This window comes from Temnothorax longispinosus, chromosome 2 (genome assembly GCF_030848805.1).
Source record: "Temnothorax longispinosus isolate EJ_2023e chromosome 2, Tlon_JGU_v1, whole genome shotgun sequence".
Classification (NCBI taxonomy): Eukaryota; Metazoa; Arthropoda; class Insecta; order Hymenoptera; family Formicidae; genus Temnothorax; species Temnothorax longispinosus.
In genome coordinates, this window is record NC_092359.1 from 21,016,824 (window position 1) to 21,038,613 (window position 21,790).

The 21,790-nt window shown below is 38.4% G+C and overlaps 2 protein-coding genes across 7 annotated transcripts in view; one reads left to right on the forward strand and one right to left on the reverse strand.

Annotated features, from left to right (window-relative positions):
• Positions 1-21,790, forward strand: part of LOC139808516 (uncharacterized) — a 333,331-nt gene that overhangs the window by 289,430 nt on the left and 22,111 nt on the right. Inside the window, exon 1 of one of the 5 annotated variants that reach the window (XM_071770579.1) lies at positions 3,417-3,574. The exons of the other annotated variants lie outside the window; for them this stretch is intronic. The gene's annotated coding sequence lies outside the window, so the exon portion shown is untranslated. Of the gene's footprint in view, positions 1-3,416; positions 3,575-21,790 lie in introns of those variants that run through there. 5 annotated transcript variants of the gene reach the window in all.
• On the reverse strand, positions 51-3,055 carry LOC139808122 (alpha-glucosidase-like). Of its 2 annotated transcripts, XM_071769784.1 has the most exons (3): positions 2,692-3,055; positions 1,290-2,592; positions 51-736 (listed from the first exon to the last, which is right to left on the reverse strand). In XM_071769784.1, exons 2-3 carry the CDS (start codon positions 2,531-2,533, stop codon positions 241-243), a joined length of 1,740 nt encoding a protein of 579 aa, XP_071625885.1. In that variant the 5' UTR covers positions 2,534-2,592; positions 2,692-3,055; the 3' UTR covers positions 51-240. The 2 variants fall into 2 exon arrangements, with proteins under 2 accessions (XP_071625885.1, XP_071625884.1); XM_071769783.1 differs by having other exon boundaries at positions 1,290-3,055.

Consider the following 21,790-nt stretch of genomic DNA (forward strand, 5'->3'; position numbering starts at 1 on the left):
GAGCACTAATTACATTGATTTGAAATGCTATCATATGATTTTCGTTGCAATTAATAATAACACAATGATACCAACTTTATTTTTAATTGTTTCCTGTTACAAGATATATTTATTAAATACTCATTCTCAGATTTACATGATCTGTCCGCAGAAAATGTGTTTACGTCTATACATATATATCCGAAATTGTGTTCGCTTTACTGAAGAGTTATCCGTTAGGACAAAATAAGCAGAAATTTACTAAAACAAATCTATTGTGGCCAACACAATGGAGGCCGCACCGGGAAGAGTGACGGAGGCCATATTGATGTGCGATCCTGGAAGCAGTTTGGAGTGCACACTAGGTGCATAGACTCTCAACTGCTGTGAAATATTCAACCAGATCCCAACGTCGACGGTGACATCCGTGGTATCGTCGATGTTCACCATGAGCAGCACGACGGATTTTCCGTGTCGTCGTACCACCCCTAGAACATTCTCAGTGCCATTACAATCAGCACAGTACACCGCAGTCTCCAGAGATCCTTGCTCGATGACAGGATTCTTCTTCAGTTGCGCCATACGTTTGAACATTCTATAATGAGAGACAAATTCGGCTTTTTGCGCTGCCAGATTCAAGACCTTGTAATTGCTGTTCACCGGAAGCCACGTTGTTTTGTTAGTAGAGAAGCCGGCGCTAGTGCTATCGTCCCATTGGAAAGGCGTTCTTTCCGGATCTCGCGATTTCAGAGGATATCTAAAAACGCAATGACATTGAGATTAATTGATAAAAACATACGTTTTGAATATATTTATAGAAACCTATATATTAAATGTAATATACACTTCTTTCTGCAGATTTACTATGATTTGTTAACAAAATCTAAAAGATAGCATGATTAATTGTGCATATAATTATAATTTGATTTAATTATTTTTTGTCTGACTGAAAATAGACGATCAGGTTATAATATATATCTATAGTAAGTATAATAAAAGCATCGACAATTTTATAATAGTTTTTGATGTGTACAGTTGAACGGTTGCATTAGTCAAATTAATTATTAATAAACGAAGTCACACAACTCTCGTAACAATAACTTAAATACGTTTATACAAATTGACAAATAATTTTTGTGATAATATTTTTTATATAATTAATTAATACTTCTATACTATTATATTCCAGATAATATTATAAAACGTAGGAATCACAAATGAAAAGATATATTTATAGATTTGAATTGAAATCTACTATGTACATTACATAACGATCGAATTCTATTCGAATTCATCGTTTGTGACAATACCTCTCGCGTCCAGCGTTGCATCCGGCAGGATCTTTGGTTTCTTCATACGTGAAATTCCTGTCGACCATACCGATCTCGTCGCCATTGTAAACTACGCTAACGCCAGGCAAAACGATCGCCAGCATGGAAAGTTGATCGGCCCGTTTCTCGCCAAATCTGGAAGCCGCGCGATGATTGTCGTGATTGCCCACTACCCAGTTCGCAACGTACTGTGGACCGTTAGGTATATTGTCCATCCAACGATCAATATAGCGTTTGAAATCGGCCGCGCTGGACACGTTCTTTAGATCACCCATAAACATGAAGTTAAACGGCACCGTCGAGCCTGATTTATAATACAACATAGTAAGATCGAAGTCCGTATAAGCCTCGGTCAAAATCATTTTCGTGTCAGAGTTCTTGTTATGATTGTCCATCAACTTTCTCCAAGTCTTGAGAACTTCATAAGTTTCATTAAGATTTTTCGTGTAAATGTGGTTCAAGATGTCGTAGTCGTCCTCTGGTAAACCGGGTATGTTACTTGGCGGCTCGTCCAATAATCGGGCATCTTCGTACATGTGGTTGATAGCGTCAATGCGGAAGCCTTCCACACCCCGATTCATCCAGAAAGTCAACACTTTCTTCATTTCTTCTTGCACCGCAGGACTACGATAATTGAGATCCGGCTGTCCAACAGCAAACTGATGGAAATAATACTGCTTTCGAGTCGCATTCCATTGCCAGGCAGAGCCACCGAAAACGCTCATCCAGTTGTTCGGTGGTACTCTAGTGCCATTTAATGTTTTTCCGTCATGCCAGATATAGTACTCATCATAGGGTTTGATCCGATCGACACTCTTAAAGAACCAATCGCTCTCATTAGAGCTGTGATTCGGTACGAAATCAAGAATTACTTTCAACCCGAGAGACTTCGCCTTCGCCACGAGTTCGTCAAAGTCTTTTAGGGTGCCGTATTCTTCATTGATATCAGTAAAATTAGATATGTCGTAGCCAAAATCGTACTGCGGGCTCTTAAAAATTGGTGACATCCACAGCGCATCGGCGCCAATGTCTGCGATGTGTTCCAATTTGCTTGTGATACCTTTCAAATCGCCAATGCCATCTCCATCGCTGTCCTTGAAGCTTCTCGGATAGATTTGGTATATTAGACTGTTCTTATACCAATCCTTACCCGCTTTCTGGGTCGGATCATTCGAGCCGACCAAAGCGATCAACGCCGCGATGAGAACGCACGAGCGAAACATAATTGACTGTGATTCGACTTTGATTGCCTTTTCCAACTGCTTTTATACCAAGCGATAAACTTTTGAAAAATTTAAAAATATACTATATTATATTATCGATTGATAAGATCGTAAGTTACGTCCGGCCGCATCTAGAAATTATCAATTGATAACGATACCTTGCATTCTTCGCAATGACGTCCATATCAAGAGATATCAAATGGTTTTATGCACCGTTTTCATCGTATTCTTACTTTTATCTCAAAATGCAATAATTACCTATAATATATAGGTAAACCTACGAAGATAAGTTGATAAAAATATTTGCTGAAATAATCGTTGCTTGAACTTAGTTGCAAGCAATCGATACTATAATTCTATAAAACATTTAACGTCCGCCGCACGTTTCACGATGTATCGTTGATTACGCTATTTCGCGTTACAAATTTCGAGATAGTAATGCACAACAGATTTTACCACGAAGATTCCCAACAGGGGAGCTCTCTGACACACGTCTTGCTCGGCGCATCGACGCGCACTACGAGAATCGATTTTGTTACACTATATACTTAAGAAATTCGCGGAATTGCACGACCCTCGCGCTATTATAACTTGCTCTTACTTAGACAGGAAGAGATTTGCGGTTTTTTTCCGCGAAAAGCGCCGACCTCTCGCTTATCGCCGCGCGTAGACGTCGTCTTGCAGCCGGCTGATAAGATTTTTCGATCCGCGGCCGCTTGAAAAATGGCAAACATTCAAACCCGCACCATCTCGCGTGCGCGAGGCGTTTATGCGTGTTGGCCTCGTAACTGCTATCGCGACCTATGTCTAATTATATACATGTGGTTTCCCCACCCGCGTTTCTTACTTTCTTATACGGCATCGTCGCGAGGGTCAATTTAATCTTTGCGCGAGCGTCGAGCTTTCCATCAGGAATAAATTTGCTATTACCGCGAAATAACGTTGACATCGTTGCAGGACTTGCAGGATTCCTTCTTTTTTTTTTCTCTAAGTTGAAGGCCGGCATTTTTCATCGTTCCACACGCGCGTCGAGTATTCCAGGTACGGTACGAAAAATTTGCTTCTATCTCTAAAATTCAATGGCGATACTCTTTGAAATAAACTTCCTCTTATAATATGATAAAGTGCCATCGTTCAACATTCTCCGGGGGAAACTATAAAGAACGCGGTGAAAGTCCCGATACAATAGGGAAGAGAACAATTCCCTGCGAAAAAAAAGTGAATCGAGGTTGCCAAGTAATTTATCGTACATCAAATGCGAAAATGATATTATTATCTACGACGGGCTTACAATGCCTCATTGCTCTCCCGTATTTTTATTCGACACTTGATAGATAGTGAATAAATCAAGTAGAGGAAGCAATACGTGAGGTGGTGTCAAGTGTACATCAATAAAAAGATTTACGTTCTTTATGCGGAGTCTAGCACTATCACGCAATCTGAAATAGTCTTACGATCCAACTTGCATAATAATTCCTGCTATGAATATATACCGTTTTACACGTCTCTTTATAAAATTGTTTGATAAATGGAAAAAGTATTGATATAGAAACAGCCTTCTAGATCCGTATTCCCTTTTGCTCTCTCGACAGTGTCGGGTACTTTGAAACACTCACTCCTAGAAAGGCGGCTTGCGCTCTTTGCGACTCTTTGATACACATTTTGTCACAACATTCGCGTTTGACATAAAGCACGTGTTAGATCTCTCAATGAAAGAAGCGGATACATCTTTCTCATGTAATATAAACATAATTTTATTTATTGGTATCAATGAAAGAAAAGATGAAGAAATTGCTGCATACACAAAAGATTAATCAATTAATGAGAATGCGATGAATGAAAGTATAAGTTTTTCAAAAATCACCGGTTATAAATCCGAGTGCTACATAGCAAAAAAGAAGTATTAAATCAAGACTTATATTCTATGTATATAAGCAAGAATCTATAATGAAAGGAGACATAAATTGTGTAAACAAAGAAAACTTATTTGACTGAAGATATTTTTCTATATGTAGATTAATCAAGAAAAAGAGTTGAAATAAAAAGTTAAAATTCTTATAAGAAGATTATAGATTCTTGCTTATATACAAGAATATAAGTCTTGATTTAACACGTCTTTTTTTCTGTGTATAGAGATTTTATACGATTGTGTTTACATACATATATAGGCTGCATCTTTAAAAATTACATTAAATTATACGAAATCGGATAAGTTTAACCAGATAAGAATGTTAAATCAACTAGTGGGAACACGGGAAATCGCGCGAGTTATGCAGAGGGGAATAAGTAATAAAGTGACAACGTGTAAATTGGTCGCGGATTAAAAGTACAGACTCTAAAGAACATAACTGGCAAAAACGTTGCGTTTTACGGAATAATTTACGGTTACGAATGCAGCGATGTGGCCGGAAAATATTACCGTCAGCAAGAATTCTCATACGGCTACCGCGGCCGTGAAGTTTTGTCTCCGGGTGTTATTTATACGGGTAATTTTCTTCATGGCTTACGGCCAACTTAATTCATTCATTATCCGAGCGGACGATAAAGACAATTTCGTTGAGATGATACATCATTCTTATTAGCGGCGCTATTCCCTTTGTTGACTTTCGTTGGCTCTCAAGTTTATCAAAATTCCGGATTTGTCTCACGACATTATTTATCAACCTTTCCGCTAGCATATTTAGCATGCTCCAGGGAAATGTGTTTTGGCTTACAGACTTACCTATATATATAAACATTTTATTTTCACTTGATTAAGCTTATCACACGTGAGTATCTTTACAGTGAAATGTATTTAGTAATTTTTTACTAACATTACAACAAAAAATATAGAATACAGTAATGTATTTTACAACCTGATCTTACGATCTTGTTTGCTGACAAAATTTATTTAATTTTCTTTTTTTTTACGCAAATATTTTTTATTGTAATAAATTCATGGAAGTAAAAATACGCATAAATATCGTTAGAAAAATGTCAAAATTTAAAATATTCTAAATTTATAAATAAATTTAATAAAAGGAGTAATGCATACTTTTATTCTATAAATCTCATGAAGAGACAACCGACGCATTAGACAGAATGATTTAATAACTGAATGAAGAAATAATAAACGGGAAAGAATTCCACGGTTGAAATTACGGCACGCGTCAAATACGAGATATGATGAAAGGAAATCAGAACACGATCGTTTTCCGATCTCAAAAATGATACCTCTTCACAATCGCATCGTTTCGTGACGAAAACCAATTTCCGCCGCGTCCGTGCTCCCATCACTTAATTTCTTAATTAAAGCGAGTTCGCGTTACGCGAGTTTTATTTGCAGCGTAATTTTCCGACCAGCGCGATGAGGCGATATTTAAGTCAATTCTCGCTGTGAGGAAGCTTTTCACGATGTGCGATCGTTTTGAAGGACCGACGCGACGTAGGCGGGAACTGACTTGGCCAGTGCAACGAGGCCACCTTATGTCAGCCACCCTCGGTGCGATGGGGTAGTCAAACAACCCCCTCGCAGTTTACAGCCGTAATTAACTTCCCAGGTTATTAGCCCTCGTTCGTGGCGGGCTGCTCTCTCTCTCTCTCCTCCTCCCTCTCTCTTTCTTCTCTCTCTCTTCTCTCTCACACTCTCTCTCTCTTTCCAGTAGTCAGTCTCGACAGCCTTTCTCGCAACTCGCTGAATCCAATGGGCTCCGTCCGTCTGTGTCGGCAAGTTTATCACGGTAAACTTCTGCGAAGAAATGTTTTTAGGAGTTGCTGAAAGTCCGAGATGCAGGGCTGAAGCCATCGTATAATCATTCGGCGTCGCATGGTAGAAAAAGAGGGGAAACTACATCCGTGGATAACGAATGACTCTCGAAACTTCCCGGATTAGTCAAGATGTGTGTAATCACTCGAAGAAGTGAAATCGTCAAATTAGCAGATTCTTTTGGAAATTAAAATTGACATGTGTCACCTAATTTAATTTTTAAATTTTATTGAAAATTTTTCTCGATCTGTCTAAAACCGTGGTATCTTGTTTCCGTTGTGGCGAGAACAGACGGCATCTGTTGCATTTGCAGGCGATCGTCGACAGATAGCTCGTTTTTCTAAAATTCATGACATTCCTTGCATTTGCGGCGCGAACTTTCGTATCTAGATTTCGCTGAAGAATACTCCGTCGTCTAACTTTGGATAAGCCTGAACTGAAACTATGCGGACATTTTAGTATAATTTAAGAGTTTTCTCGCGTCACTTTCCACATCATTTACTTCCCAAACGAAGAAAATAAGTTTAAGAATAATTTGGTTATTTTCTAGGTAAATAACCAAATTCTGCATTGATTGATCAGCGCCTATTTTATTGCGTCTCGCAAACTCTATAGCGCAAATTATTTAAAATTTCGGCAGCGTACAGTATTCATCGATGTAATAAGTGTTACGGTTGCATTATTTAATTAAACAAATGCAAGGCCTTTGAGTGGTAACGAGAGCGTAGTGAACAACAAAGGTAACATCATTACCTTTGTATGAGTTGCGAATTGTAATTTCATACTAATTTATCAATAAATAAAACAATATTCCTGAAATTACAAAATACATTTTTACTTAATACACAATAGTATATATTATTATCATTTATTTTCAAAGTTGCGGCAATGCAATTACAAAATTTGTCATATATTGAAATTTATTAATACTCTTTTGCAATCACAATACATGAACAGCGTTTAATATAAACAAGCAAATGCAATCTGTTTATAACAATAATATTTAAAGGTTTTAGTCTATTCGCATACTATGCGCGCAATAACATAACGTATTATCTTGTCCAATTATTATTTATTTGAAAATTATTACTATTTTTGTATCTGCCCAGACTTTAAAAGAGATAATATACCACCTTTTTTAGATTTTTTTTATTACTATTTGTGGAACTTCAAACAGAAAGAGAAAAATTGAAAAAGAAAGAATAACTAAAAAAAATGGGAATTTTATTTCGCAATATAATCATATCGATATTACGACAGAGATAACATCGAACGCAAAGGGTTAAAACAGCTACAGAGAGTTGAAAAGGGATATTTCTGATTTCCGCTCGTATCCGCTATAAAGCTAACGTAACTTTGTGACCAACTCTCTCGCTACATTCTATGTATATACATATATATGTATATATATATATACATAATATGTGTGTATGTGTATAGAATGTAGAGCTATATATATAGCTCTTTAAAACTTTGCGCCAGCCGGACGATATCTCGTAGAAGCACATTCGTGGACGTAATTCAAAGCCGCGGATCAAGTTTGCAAGAGATCTTTCACTCGTTTGTGCCTTCCCTTCTTTTTTTTTTCTTAATAATTATACGCCTCGCCGACGAAGACCGGTCGTCGCCTCTTTCCGGCCATGAAACTCGGGACGGTTCCTTCTCAGTCGACGTCACCAACTCCTTTCGAAAACTTTGCCGAGTCCCGATGTAAACGACTCTGAGGCACTGTCTCAGCAGCTCATTACACGACTAGCGCACGCAGCCGTCCCACGTAGTCTTATAAAGGGAAAAACCGGAAACTCTCGCGAGAAAGAAACGAGACGGTATTAGGCCGCGAAGAGGGCTTTGAGTCTCACCATGTAGAAAAGAAACACTGGCGAACGGACGGAAAATGATTTTGCAGAATTAAGTAGTTCGGTGTCAAATTGTAATTTCAACAATGACACTGCGTGCAAAGTAGCAAAATTAAAAAAGGAAAAAGGAAAGGAAGGATTGCACGATATTTTTGAGTATAGAGAGAAAAATTCTGTTTTCGAAAGTTACAGTAATTCTATAGCCAATTATAAGCAACTGAGCGGAATATTATGGAAGTAATCACAAAGTTATGACACAATTATTTTTGAAATCTTCAAATAGTTCTTTTAACTCACGTTGAATTGAGATTTTCACATCTATTTTTCCTGTCACACGAAAAGATCTATATTTTGTTAAACTACAGATATTTGTACACTTCTACATCAGAGATTAATAAGTTTACTTCGTAACTGCGAATGCTTAATCATTACTCGATCGTAAATGAGTATAGGAAGTATTTGATATGATTCTGATGTAAAATTTCGGCCAGATTAAAGTCGGGAATTGGATTCCGCCGGCGCGCTTTATCAAATGATCCGATTAATTTATAAGAGGAATTTCGTCAAAAACGCAAGCGCTCTGCGAAATGTAAGTTATCGATCCAGTCAGAACGCGATACTTTGACCCTCATCAGCGGTACGCGCTTTAGCTTTTCGCGTGCTTTGTGATCCCGGTGATGACGACCAGGGTGACGACAGTGAATTTTGTGCAAGGAGGACCATTTCGCGGCAGGATTTCTCGTGTCCGATAAGGACGAATGGGAATAACCGATAGCATCCCGTATATATACGCACTCCCGGAATAAATCGGCGTGCGGTGAATGGCCGCGGTATTTATCCCCTACAGCAGGGAAAGGCGCTTTTCATCCGCTGATCCGACGATCGCGCGAAGAAGTCTCAAGCCCGTGCGGGACTTCTCCTGCGAGCTAGCTTCCCCATGAATCGAGTCACCGTCGAGGGACGCCGTCGACGAAGAATCGCGCTTTAAGCCGCGCGCGATCCCCTTTTGTGTCGCCGCGCTTGGTTGGCCCGGAAGAGGAACGACGCGATGCCGGAAGGAAGGAAGGAACGTAAGGGTGAGGACGCGCTGATATTTATGAGCCGCCGGCGAAAAATGTTTCACGGATCCCGGGGGATCGGCGCGGTGGCCTTTTCACACCGACGACGATGCCGCGTTGCGTCGCGTCGTGTCGCGGGATCGCTTATCCTTCCGCGGCGAACGAGAACGCGCGGAAAAAAGCGCGCCGTCGGCGACCGTCTGAATCGACCGGTCGACGCACACCGGGAGGTACGAAATGTTATTACATCAATCCGAGCATTTCATTATATACGCGACGCGTTCACGTTCGCGTTCGCCGTCGAGGATCGGTCGGAACGCATAAACTGCTCTCGACGGGGGCATTCCCTGCGATATTCCGCGCGATATGCAGCTGTATCAACGATAAAATACAGGTCGAACGCGCGCGGAAAGCTAAAAGAAAAATATTTCTTTTACATTACCGTTGGTTTTTTAAGGCGACGTGCGCGGCAGTAAAGACAGCTCTGTATCGATACAATTGAAATTTTATCATTTTCAGAGAGTTTCGCCATCTCTGCAATGCGTATTTATTATCGTGGATACGAGACGAGTCGCGGATCTTATTGCGATCTTATCGCGATTTATATTACAACTGGCAAATTTATACATTTTCTTCTTCTCTCTCCTGTTTGTATCAACTGAGTGCGGTGTACTTCGTGCTCGCGCTCATCGATAAGCTGCTGTTTAGAATTTACCGCGTGACAGATAACTGTTTTATTAAAGAAACGGGCGTGTTTGGTTCGCGCGGGTCTTTAATTATCCAAGGTGCATAATGTTAAAATACCGTGGTCGGAGCATATCCATGAATGGTATCTGTTTCAGAGATAATCACGTCTCACGTCGCGTGGGTTTTCGCTTCGGACTGTGCCCGCCGGTCCTCGGCAACATGTCCCACAAGCGTGAGCAATTAAAATAATTAGGAGGAATAATCTCGCGCGAGTGAAATAGCGTGCCGGTACTCGAGCTCAAGAACGAGCGCGGGACGAGCGAACGAGCGAGCGAGCGAGCCTGGACGGCCATAATTAAAACGCATGGCAGTGGTAATACACACCGCCACTCTAATCCCGCACCGGCATATACTTACTCCGAGCACGCACTTTTAGAATGCGGGGAACTCGCGTGAATGACGGCTCTCAAGCACTATTAATCCCCTTTTTGTTCAATCGGGGCGAGCTTCCTTAACCCTTAATACGCGCGATTTTTAATTAAAAAGTTATGCCTGGATAAATGTTCGGTGACATTACCGCGGCATATGATGAAACCGAGAACATCTCACAGCCTCGTGAACTGATAATTTCAATTTCTAGTCTAGAAACACGACAACGAGCAGATTCCGGTCGCAATCGAGCGACCTTTGCGTTCATCTTCCAGGGGCTCGAGTCTCGAAAAATATCGCATACCTAATACGATATGTCTTGAATTTCCCACTTTGCAACCAACAACATACTTGCAAAGGGTTATTTTCTAGTGATATTCATAAAATATCGTATGCGATATTTTTCGAGAATAAGGCCCCAGAGCCGCGGGAAGCTTATTAATTCATTATTATAGATTCACTTCGGCCTGGTGCCTCGATAAAATCGCGAGTCCGTAATCCCGTGATAAACACATTCGCACCGTGATCTCGTAACGCTCTGACGTAACGCAGAAAAGGAAAACGACGGTGGGGATCCGAACGACGCATGAATAATCATCGTTCGTCGATGCGGAAAAATAATTCGTCGATCGCGAGAGCGAGACGAATGATAAATTGAATTCGGCGTCGAGCGCATTCACGGTCGCTCGTTCGCCCGTAACCCGATTGACCGTCTCACGTATCGCGCGAGGGAGGAGAGCTCCGTAACGCCGGAAACCAGAGATATACGACACTTTAAATATACGGCGGTCCGCGCAGCGCTGCTAATCGTAACGAGCGTTGTGCACTGTGCAAATTGGAGGATCCTTAATGGGTGGCGCAATTAGCGATACCGATGGCATGTGACGCACGCACGCACGTACGTATACGTATGCACGTACGCACGCGTCGCCGCCGCCGCCGCCGCCGCGCCGTTCCGCCAGAGGTTTCGGGTTACTATTTCGCCGATAGCTCCGATGTACTACCGGCTGTACGTGTCGTGGTGCATCGGACGTACCGAGGCGAAAAAACCCAATGATCGATGTATCGAAAATGTTTGCTCGTAACAGAGAGAGGCGGGCACACCCGCCTCTGCTCAGCCAAACGGTCGGAACGAATCGATACGCTTAATGTGCTGACAATAACTTCGCTCAATCTGTGTCATCGATCGATGCCTGCCGGTCGGCTCGCGTGGTTGCACCGATAATTACGCGGATGCGATTCAAATAACCGAGATGATTGGCGCGAGGAAGGATATGTGCAAGTGCGCCTCGTTACTTGCGCATCGGCCGCGTTTGCGAAGTATCGATGTCGGGGAATCGGGGAAACGAACAGAGACGTATATGAACGGATCGTTACGCCGATCTCGCGTTTAATTCAGCAGAATTTTTACGAGTGACTCGAATAAAAAACGAATCTCTTCAAACGTCACGGGATGATCTCGTTGTAATTTATGATTACTGAAAAAATATTTTGTTTTAATCAATATTTTGCTATTGCAAAAGTTCATTAGATAAGTTACTTGATTATTCTTGACGTTATGTTATTAACATTGTTGGAATGTTATTAAAATAATTGCTACTATTTACGGCTTGATTTACTGTTATTAAAATAAAAAATGTTATTGTACTAAAGAGTTTAGAATTATAATCAGAGAGATAAAGAGAGAGAGATATGGGGTAATTATTATTTTTCCACGAAAATTAAATTGAAATTAGGAAAGCTAATTCACAGATTAGCTTTAATTGAAAATGTGGATACACGTGGCCGTAAATGTTATTTTGTTATCAGGCAGCGTTTATCGGTAGCAACACCTGTTAATTATCTAAATCGAATAATTCCTATGTATTGGCACAGCTATTTAATGCTGGATATTAAGTTACTTTATTAAGCATTTATTGATATTACCACATTTATTCGCTGAGACTAAACAATCACAGTTTAATCGAAATCTCGCTGACAAGCTTATGAAAATAAAAATTTCGTTTAGTTTGAGTAATTAAACCGCGAAAATAGGGTTAATCTATAATTAATATCGTGTATAATTTATTATTTTATCAATATAAACAGAACAAATTGAGTATCAATTTATACAAAGAAATATTTTTTTATATTTCATAGACGTTATTTAAATGTTGTATAGTAATTGGTTATACATATTACAGAAGGTATAATAGACAGGATAATGTTTGTTGTTTTCACTTAAATTGTAGAAGTTTTTAAATTTGGTTTTTTTTCTCAGTTTTACCTTCTCTAATTTGCACCTATATAAATGTATATTCTCCCCGAATATCTTATTCTGCATCTTTCTTAACACTGATTTATTTAAAAAGAACAACCATTTATTTCCAGAAAAGTTTTCTCATTTTTGTAATGGATACGTTGTAGGGTCTCGTTCATAAAAGAATGTACTTTATTAATAAAATCCACAGTGGCGAAAGACGCAACCGCGTCTTGATTTCACCACTTTAGTTATCAATACTATGTTATATAAACAACGTGGGCACAACGCTAACTATGTACTCACTTGCTATACCGAATGGTTCACATTCCATTAATACGCAAGCATTCAGGTGGTTCCAGTACATATACATTATTGCAGAAGCACGTCGGTTCACAGGCACAAAGCATATAGGTACGACGCGGTATTGTCAGACACGCATAAACATGTTGTCGAATTATTGCTTAATTAGTCCCTTAACCCCTTAAGAGAAGATTAATACTCTACTTTTCGGGTATAAATTAGTAAATACAAACAAAGAATTATATGAAGGAGAACAAAAGAAAATACAAATATAATAATAAGTTATAAAGTATTTTTTTTATTAATTAATCTTCTATTAACGCAGAAGCGGAAATGACGAATATCATAAGTAGATATATATAACCTTTGATATTAAAAATGCAAACTTCCGACTTGCTGCTGCTGATGAAATATTTTAACATCGGGATAAACATGTCGTGACTGAAATTGATGGCATGTTAAGAAACTGATAACTGGAAGTCGTTGTAATTAACAACCGCGGTGACTTAACCGGATATTACCTCGAGGAAACGGCAAGAAGTTCTCCTAAGGGTTAATCTCTTTAAGATTGATTAGACGGAAAGAATTCTCTTCTGCCAGAGTAAGAATAAAACGATCGTGGGCATTAGGAGCTCATTCAACTTTTAAATTCAACTTATATTGAATTCTACTTATTAAACTTTGACATTGCGGGAAGAAATGAAGAAAGTGCATTCTTATTTCCGCGCGCAGTCGATTACAAATATATAATATTATATAGAATTACGTATTTGCAATCGTATGCGGAATAAATATGCATCATATCCCGCGAACAAAAAATAAATATGTTTCTGTAAATGTATACGTAATCATAACAATTTTGTTTACATAAGACACATGTAAAATTAAAATGCATATCACATATATTTGATTCGAAAATGCAGTGAATGTTTCAGATTAAACTTTATTTTGTTTATAAAATGTTTAATTACATAAGTAATAATATCTGCTACACAAGAAGTTGTAGCAGGTAAATCATGATAAAAACAAAATTTATTTTTTCATTTTATCTCACGTTAATTAACGCGTACTATAGCCGTGGCTTTTCGTCGAAAAGAAAATGTAATTTTAAATGGTTCTTATAGCTGGTAAGATGCACGAGTTAAAATCTGATTACACTTCTTCTGCTTGATGAAACTTAAAGTGGTGGAGCTAAATTACTGCTTAGACGGTGCTTAAAGTATAGCCATAATCTGATCGACTGTCTCTTTACGCTGAGACTAGCATTTACTAACAGAGTGGCTTTAATTAGACTTTATGAGACATAATGCACTTTTTTACGTTTCGCGATTTCGAGATGAATAATGAAACATATATTTGTTCAATATTTTATTCAATAAAAAAACAATGGATGAGTACTAAAATATGAACAATATGACAATATAACGTATTATTTCTCTGTATATTTAATATCTGTCTATTTGTATATAATTTTTGTATATTTAATACTTTTAATTGCTTGAAATTTGTACTATACTTTAACAGAAATAACATTAATATAATAACATTAAAATTTAAAAGTACAGGGTTCATAAATACAAAGCATGCGCATAATTCTCTTAGCTATTGATTTCATTTGAAAGTTGCACGTACAAAGTGGAGTATATTTTTATATTCTAATTAATTTCCTTTCTTATGTATAATCTAATACATATTCATCGTGCTTGAAATTTTCATTTTTACATTAAGGCATTGTATCAACTAACGCCCTAATTCTGTCGCGATACTTGAATATATTCGTAGGTACATGGTCGCGACGAAAAACGTTATGATGACACGAAAAGCACGAAGCTCACAATGTCGTTGAAATCTGCATATTTGTAGCAGTAGGTTTATGAGAATGTCACGTAATCTTTAAACTGATCTTACCCATAAATAATTTCCGCGCGGCGTGCTTGTGGCGATACACATACGTGTACTTCTGTTACAATTTTGTGAATGGCCTAGTTTTAATTCCAGAGGTTACGGAGCATTTTTTTATTCAGCTTTATTTTGCATATACCAATATGTAACTTACACAGTGCTCAACTTATAATCGACTATCTTTAAAATATTATTCAATAGACGACATGTAACGCGCTAAATTATAATTTAACTAATTTTAAATGTTACATGAAAATTTTATACACATATTCTAAAGTTTGTAAAACTTTTCTTACATTATTTAAACGATACACAAGCTCGCCTAAGCGAAAACTGTGATAGTGCGCAAAGTTCAGTTATGCAAAGCCGTCGGACATTTTCCTTGGTAAAACGAATGTATCGTTATGGATGAAGTGTAGCGAACTGCAGTAAAGTGCAACGATGTTTGCCCGCGGAACCGGAAGTAACGCGCGAAAATGCGGCGACGATATGCAAATTGTAGCGATTTTGAATCTACCGAACAATCGCAGCGAACTCTAAGACTTTATGGTAAAATGCACGCAGGACAGCTTTAATGACTACAATATTTTAAACCTCTGCGCGACTTACGTAGGTATATTAGCGACGTTTTCGAATAAAGTTTCGTAGTTCTTATAAACTTTTCGCAATTTAAACTATAGTATGTTGAAGGACTAAAAAATATATTATCTGCTTTCCATATAAAATATTTCGGTATGAAAAGTTTTATACACTTCTCTTGACGCAAGTATAAAATACCCCGCGTGCGGAAATACATTTTCGATAATTTTTGTAAATTACATTTAATATCGTGACGTGCTTCGAAGCAGACTCGTTTGACTACTAATGGAATAGCTGTACACCTTTTATTAATAACGCCGCAAATGGAAAGAACGCTTAAAAATAATGCGATTACGGTTACGGATAGAAGAAACGTATATGCGAAACAGTACTAAAGGACACAGTATGCACAAAGCGAGATAAAAACGCAGCCCGGTATGCGCGAACGTTTGCATTTCCCCGCTTGAACAAGGAATTGATAATACGGCGTAATCCCATTTTAGCGCATTATATGGAAAAAGAAAGGGTAGATGCAAAAATCGCGAAAATGCTGACATCCGTTTCGTTTCGCGTGTATCGTTTCCGCGCGGTACGATTTTGCTCGCACGCGGGATTACTCACGGCCGGCTATATAAGCCCAAGTAATACCTAGAAATTGCATTATTTAAATGGCAGAATCATATGATTTACGCGCTCGCGCCGCGGCCACCAAATAATTTCCAATAAAAGCGCAGCGATCTCCGACGAAATGCGGGCAAAAATCTAATTTCGCTAATACCGCCAGCAGAATGTCTCGAATCCTTTTTGCGTTGTACGTTGACGACGAGAAGCCGAGAAATCTCTGTACGATTTTGCGCGCACGACAGATTGCTGTAAATAAAAACGTCCGTAAGGAAAACGCGAAAATGTCATAACGGTTTTTCTTTCTTTCGGTAAACCGCTTACGTAGCAGTACGAAAAGAATAAAACGTACTTTTATCCCTTCTTAAATCACCCTCCTACTGGTTTTTAAGAAATACTCCGTATGTGTATAGAGAACGAAGGTGTTCGAGAGAGCACCACGCGCACTCTATGCGTTAGACTTAACGTTTAAAACACATATTTTCCGTTTACGTGTGCGCTCGACGACCGCACTACCCACTATATACGCAATAGTCATTATTTTACCCGACCGCATCATTAATGCGCGGAGAGAAAACGCTGCGTGGCGCTCGCAATTAGCGAGACATTGATTGGCAAAAAGCATTACTTTCTTTAATGTTATTATTTAATATTGTGAAAAGAGACAATTTTTTGAATTGCCTTTAACGTAACGTAGGAATAACGTATATTCTGAAAAATAATACTGCGATATTCTCAAAAGAAGCACTTATGCGGGATAATGCCGCCAATAATTTCGGATTACGGTAGTTAAGGTGTTTACGGAGTTACTTTAGGTAGTTCGCCACTGGCCGTAATTCACGGAGTCGCATGATTATACGTTGCTAAATCCTTGGTATTATCATTTTCGCAAGTTAGCTTATAGAAGTGATTTATATTTTATAATATACGATCTCCTTTTCCGACCAGTTTGGAAAACATTTCAGAAAAAATTCCCTTGTCGAATTTGTAATTTATTTGTGATTTATTCACTTAATTAACTCTATAATGCTTAATATGTGTTTCTTATGTCCGAATCTTTTTTGCTTATGACAAAAATTATATAATCGGCAAGAGAATAATACTGATAATTAAATCATTAAGATTTAAAAAGTATGAAATTTTCAAGTCGCATGGTGTTGTTGAAAATTAAGTTTTACCACTTCGCCAAGAAAATGGACCCCATAATAGAGATATAACTGTGTGCAAATGTTATTCACCAAGCGTGCGAAGCATACTCGCAAAACTTTATAAATACGACAGCAAGACGATTGGAATATTAACTAAACGATACACTATGAAACCGCTCGGTCCGCGACATCTCTTTGCGGGTTACCGTAAGTGTCATTGTGTACGACAACATCTGGCAGCTCGCTGGAGTTCAATTTCAGCGGATTCAAGTGACGAACGTGCCGAGTGTACAGTAGTAGATATACAGAAAGTTTTCAAGAGATGGCGAACAAAATTAAAAGAGTTTTCGCCCGTTGGACCAGTATGCGACAAAGCCTCGCTTTTCCACGATGGACACGATCGATGAGATAGTAACGCTGAAAAGGTTTGAACGACTCATCTCAGGCACCATTTTCTACGTCGTTTCATTTCAACGTTAATAACACTTCCAAAAGATTTCAAGTTGATTTTCCAACTTTCACGGAGATTTCGCGCAAATATTTAAGCCCCAGTGCGAAAATTTGAAACGCCCTGGGTTGTCATTTTGCTGATATTTTTATGACACTTTTTGCGAAATAATATTTTTGCAAATCACCATCCATCAAGTAAAAAAAAAAAACAAGTTCAGTCATGTCGGAGACAAAGCATATCGCGATTGTGTTGCAAAACAATATCGTGCGTGCCTTACAGTGCAATCTAAAGTGTCAGAATTTGGTGAATTGTTTTAGTGCTGGCATCAATACAATTCGTAATTAGTGGGAAACGAACATCAGCTTTAACGGGACTATTGTTCGTTCGCTAAAGCGACGTTGAGCTCTGTAACAATGGCGCATCGTGTATGTGTCGTGCGCAAAGTGCATACGTACAATAACTAAAAGAGGCACAATCAAACTACCAGCAGGTACAATACGTAAGTTACAGCGTTAAGATTGATTCGTCGATACTCGGCACATTGTGCACGATGTGATATATACTGAGAAATTACGACACACATCTTTCGTACGGAATCCACGATACCGCACTACCATTCGGATTGATCGCGTAATAGCTAGCAATTAAGTTCACCGTTAACTAAGCGGCTGCAATTTTTCGCTTTCCACTTAAATAATCGAATTACGCTCATCCAAGTCATTTTGCGTCAATTACGCCACTCCGCGGCATACTCCTCACAGACAAATTGTTTCAACAGTGTGCAATTCCGATACGAATTTTTTCCTTAAACCTGCCTTAAATTTAAGAGTATCTTCTAATATTTGATTTTGAGAAAGGTATCCGCAAATACATTAAATATATTTAAAACAATATTACAGTACGTCTCTGATTATTACGCAGCTGATTTTATTTACGATCACGAAAAAGTGAACATATTGTTCGAGATGTGTATTGCATATTTTCTTCAGATGAAATCTGAACAAGTCCCATTGGCTTTAATTAATTCATTTATAATTAACAGCTATAATAACAGCTGTTCTCTTCGGGATATGCAACTTTCGAGAGAGTCGCGTCGCGTCGTTAACACCGGAGCAGTGAGATAAGATTCAAGTGTCGGAAGCGAGAAAGACGAGTATACTGGTCCACAGAATTCTGGATCTGGTAGAAACTGTCGGTTCTAAAACGGTAATAAACTCCTTTCTCTTCACCATCTATTGTTTTACAAACTTCAGCATTTGGCGACTGAAGGAGTGCAGTAGTAAGATAAAATAACACACTCTGAAAAGTGATATATAACACCGTAAACTGTTTAACTCTTAAGTTTGCAATATTGCCGACCATGTACTCTGACTCTAATACGAATAGAACCGTAAATTTTACGAGATTTTTTAACATGGTAACCGCGACCATGAGCTTTCGCCCAAATATAGCGAATATGCAACACTTCCGCAGAAATGATCGAAGTAACGTTTTTTCTATAATATATTTTCTGAAACATTTTATAAAACAAGTATATAAATAGTAACTGGAGATATTGAAATGTTCCATTATCCAATGTGTATGACCTAACTTTTCCCTAGAAACAATATTTCTATACGGAATTATTTGATATACCTTGCAACGGTGAAACCACAACGCTCAGTGTTTCTAATAATTAATATGGTAAATGAATTGAAATTTTATCTTTCGACACAAATATCATTTAATCAGACGCATAATAAAAATACAAACAATATTCTCTTTAAATAATAAAAATAATCAGAGTAAATAATTAAAAACTTAAAAGCAAGCTTGCTTTTTTATAATTCTCTTTTAATTTTAATTTTAGTTTATATGAGAGATAAGCCTAATTTTCAGACAATATTAAATAATATTAAATATCAATTTAAAAGAATTCAAAATCGAACTGTTATACATACAAATTTTCTTACATGATTTTTCTGTTTCGTTTTAAAATCCTATAATAAAATTTGAAATTTATAAATCTTATTTTGAAATATATTTATTTCTATCTTTTTCGTCGAATGTATATTTTATGTTTAATTTTTAAAGATAATCTTCGAATAAATACAAAATATACATAGCAAAAAATGTTTGCATTTGAGAAATCCCCGTAATGTGGAAAAATATTCTATTCTAAAAATAACTCTTTTAATATGTCTGACAGAGAGTTTCAAGAACGTAATAACACGACATCAATGGTGCTCTAATCTTTCGTGAGTACATAACGCGTCCCTGTTGGCGCGGCGTCGTGAGCTCGCGCTTCTCCGCCTGAATTAATTAATTAATCGATCCGTGCCGCCGCCGGACCGCGTCCCGCCGGGGAAAGCGTTCTTCCCCACAATTTCCCCGACTTCGCCACTTTCTACCGTCGCGACTCGCGGCACGTATAAATCATAGAGCTCCGGTGCTCCCGTGGCTCGCATATAAATCAAAGCCTATGGTGCGACCACGGGTGCACTCTTTACCGTCGCGGGCGTCGGGTGCGTATCTCCGCGACGTCGTGCACGCCTAGCAAAATTTGCATTTTCCACGGAAACATATGGCATTGATAGCGGATTGTTAGTTTTACCGTCGCCGCGCCGTCGCCGTCGCCGCCGCACCGCAGTTGTGCGAGTGGTTACGTCGAGCGATAACTTATTTCGTTCCTGTATCGGGGCTTACGTGACGAGAAGGCGAACAGCGTTCCAGACGTCGTAAAGCTGATGGATACCCTGGTACATCCTATCAACCAGTCCATCCGTAATTCGAACATCGGATGCAGTGGTACCGTGTTTCTAAACGGATCAATTTACTGAGTGCTCCCTCGTCTCTTCTCAAATAATTCACTAATAAACAGCACCAAATTTTAAATAGCAACCAATCCTCATTTTATTTTATATGACCGAAACTTAATTTTTAATCCTTCGTGTTCCAGAGAAGAGAAAGAGAGAGAGAGAGAGAGAGAGAGAGAGAGAGAGAGAATCTAGAAATTAAAGCTGATATTTTGCGATTGCTTTTACATGTATATGTGAGAAAATGTATGTATCGAAGTTCTCTAATATAAAGTTTTCACTGTTCATCAGCGATGTTGATATAGAACATAAATTCTTTAAGAACAAAGCCATAAATTCACGGACGGTCACGTCGTTCTGTTTATTCGCTTGTTCACGCTTATTCGATCCGCGCCAGCTTTCACATATTTTCCCCGGCCGGTTTTATCGGCCAAGAAAGCTGCGCTGCGTACCAAATAAATAATAACGCGAAGTACGCCCCCGGTCCCCCAGGGGATTAACCAATCTGCTTCCCCGTTTGAAATTAGAAACCTCGACTGAGTTACGGCGCAGGGGAAAAAAGCCAATTCCGATATACGAATTTCCAATTCCCAAAGTGGTTAAAATACCGCCGAGTCTGCCTCTTATGTTCTTGTAATGTTTCTGACAGTCCCTGATAACAAGCGTGAAATATACGAGCGACGCAATAGTGTAGGATATATTCCGCGATTAATTATGGATCATCACCATTACACGATAGATTACCACGAGAATATAATGTCTAATAAATACAAATATGCGATCTCGGGATTTGTACACTTATCGTCGAAGCCCGAGGCAGTAAAATTAAAATAAGATTCAGTCACATAAATGGTCAAGTTTACTTATTATTATTTAAAATAAGATCTTTTAAATATCAATGAAAGATATCTTTAAAAAATCATCATTCTTACTACACCTTACTACTCCTTATTTTGTCTTTGATCATCACTCTAATAGTGATGTTGAAAAATTTATAAGAACGATAAATAGTTTTTTTAAAGTCCCTTAAAAATGAAATTTTTTAAAACTTGGAAAATGGGTCACCTTTCTCTAAATCCGCTTCACGGTAAAGTCGATACGGTGAGTGTTGTTATACCATAAATTTAACCAGAGCATTACTGTCGAAACGCTCTTACGCATTACCATGGATTTGCCACGATCAAGGGTAAAAACAAACGAATTAAAGCTAAACGCCGGGATTATCTTATTTAACCATTAGGAAAGCCGTCGGTTACCTAAATTACAGGTATTATACCGATGGAAATTAATACCGGTAACGTTCTCCATCGAACGCTTTCATGAGCAAGAAGCGTACATCGTTAACAAGGTTAATCGGTTATATATCCACGACCCTGTCTGAAATACAAGCCAATTCTATCCCTGATATATTATCGAGGTTTGCTAATATAAAACATTTATGGAG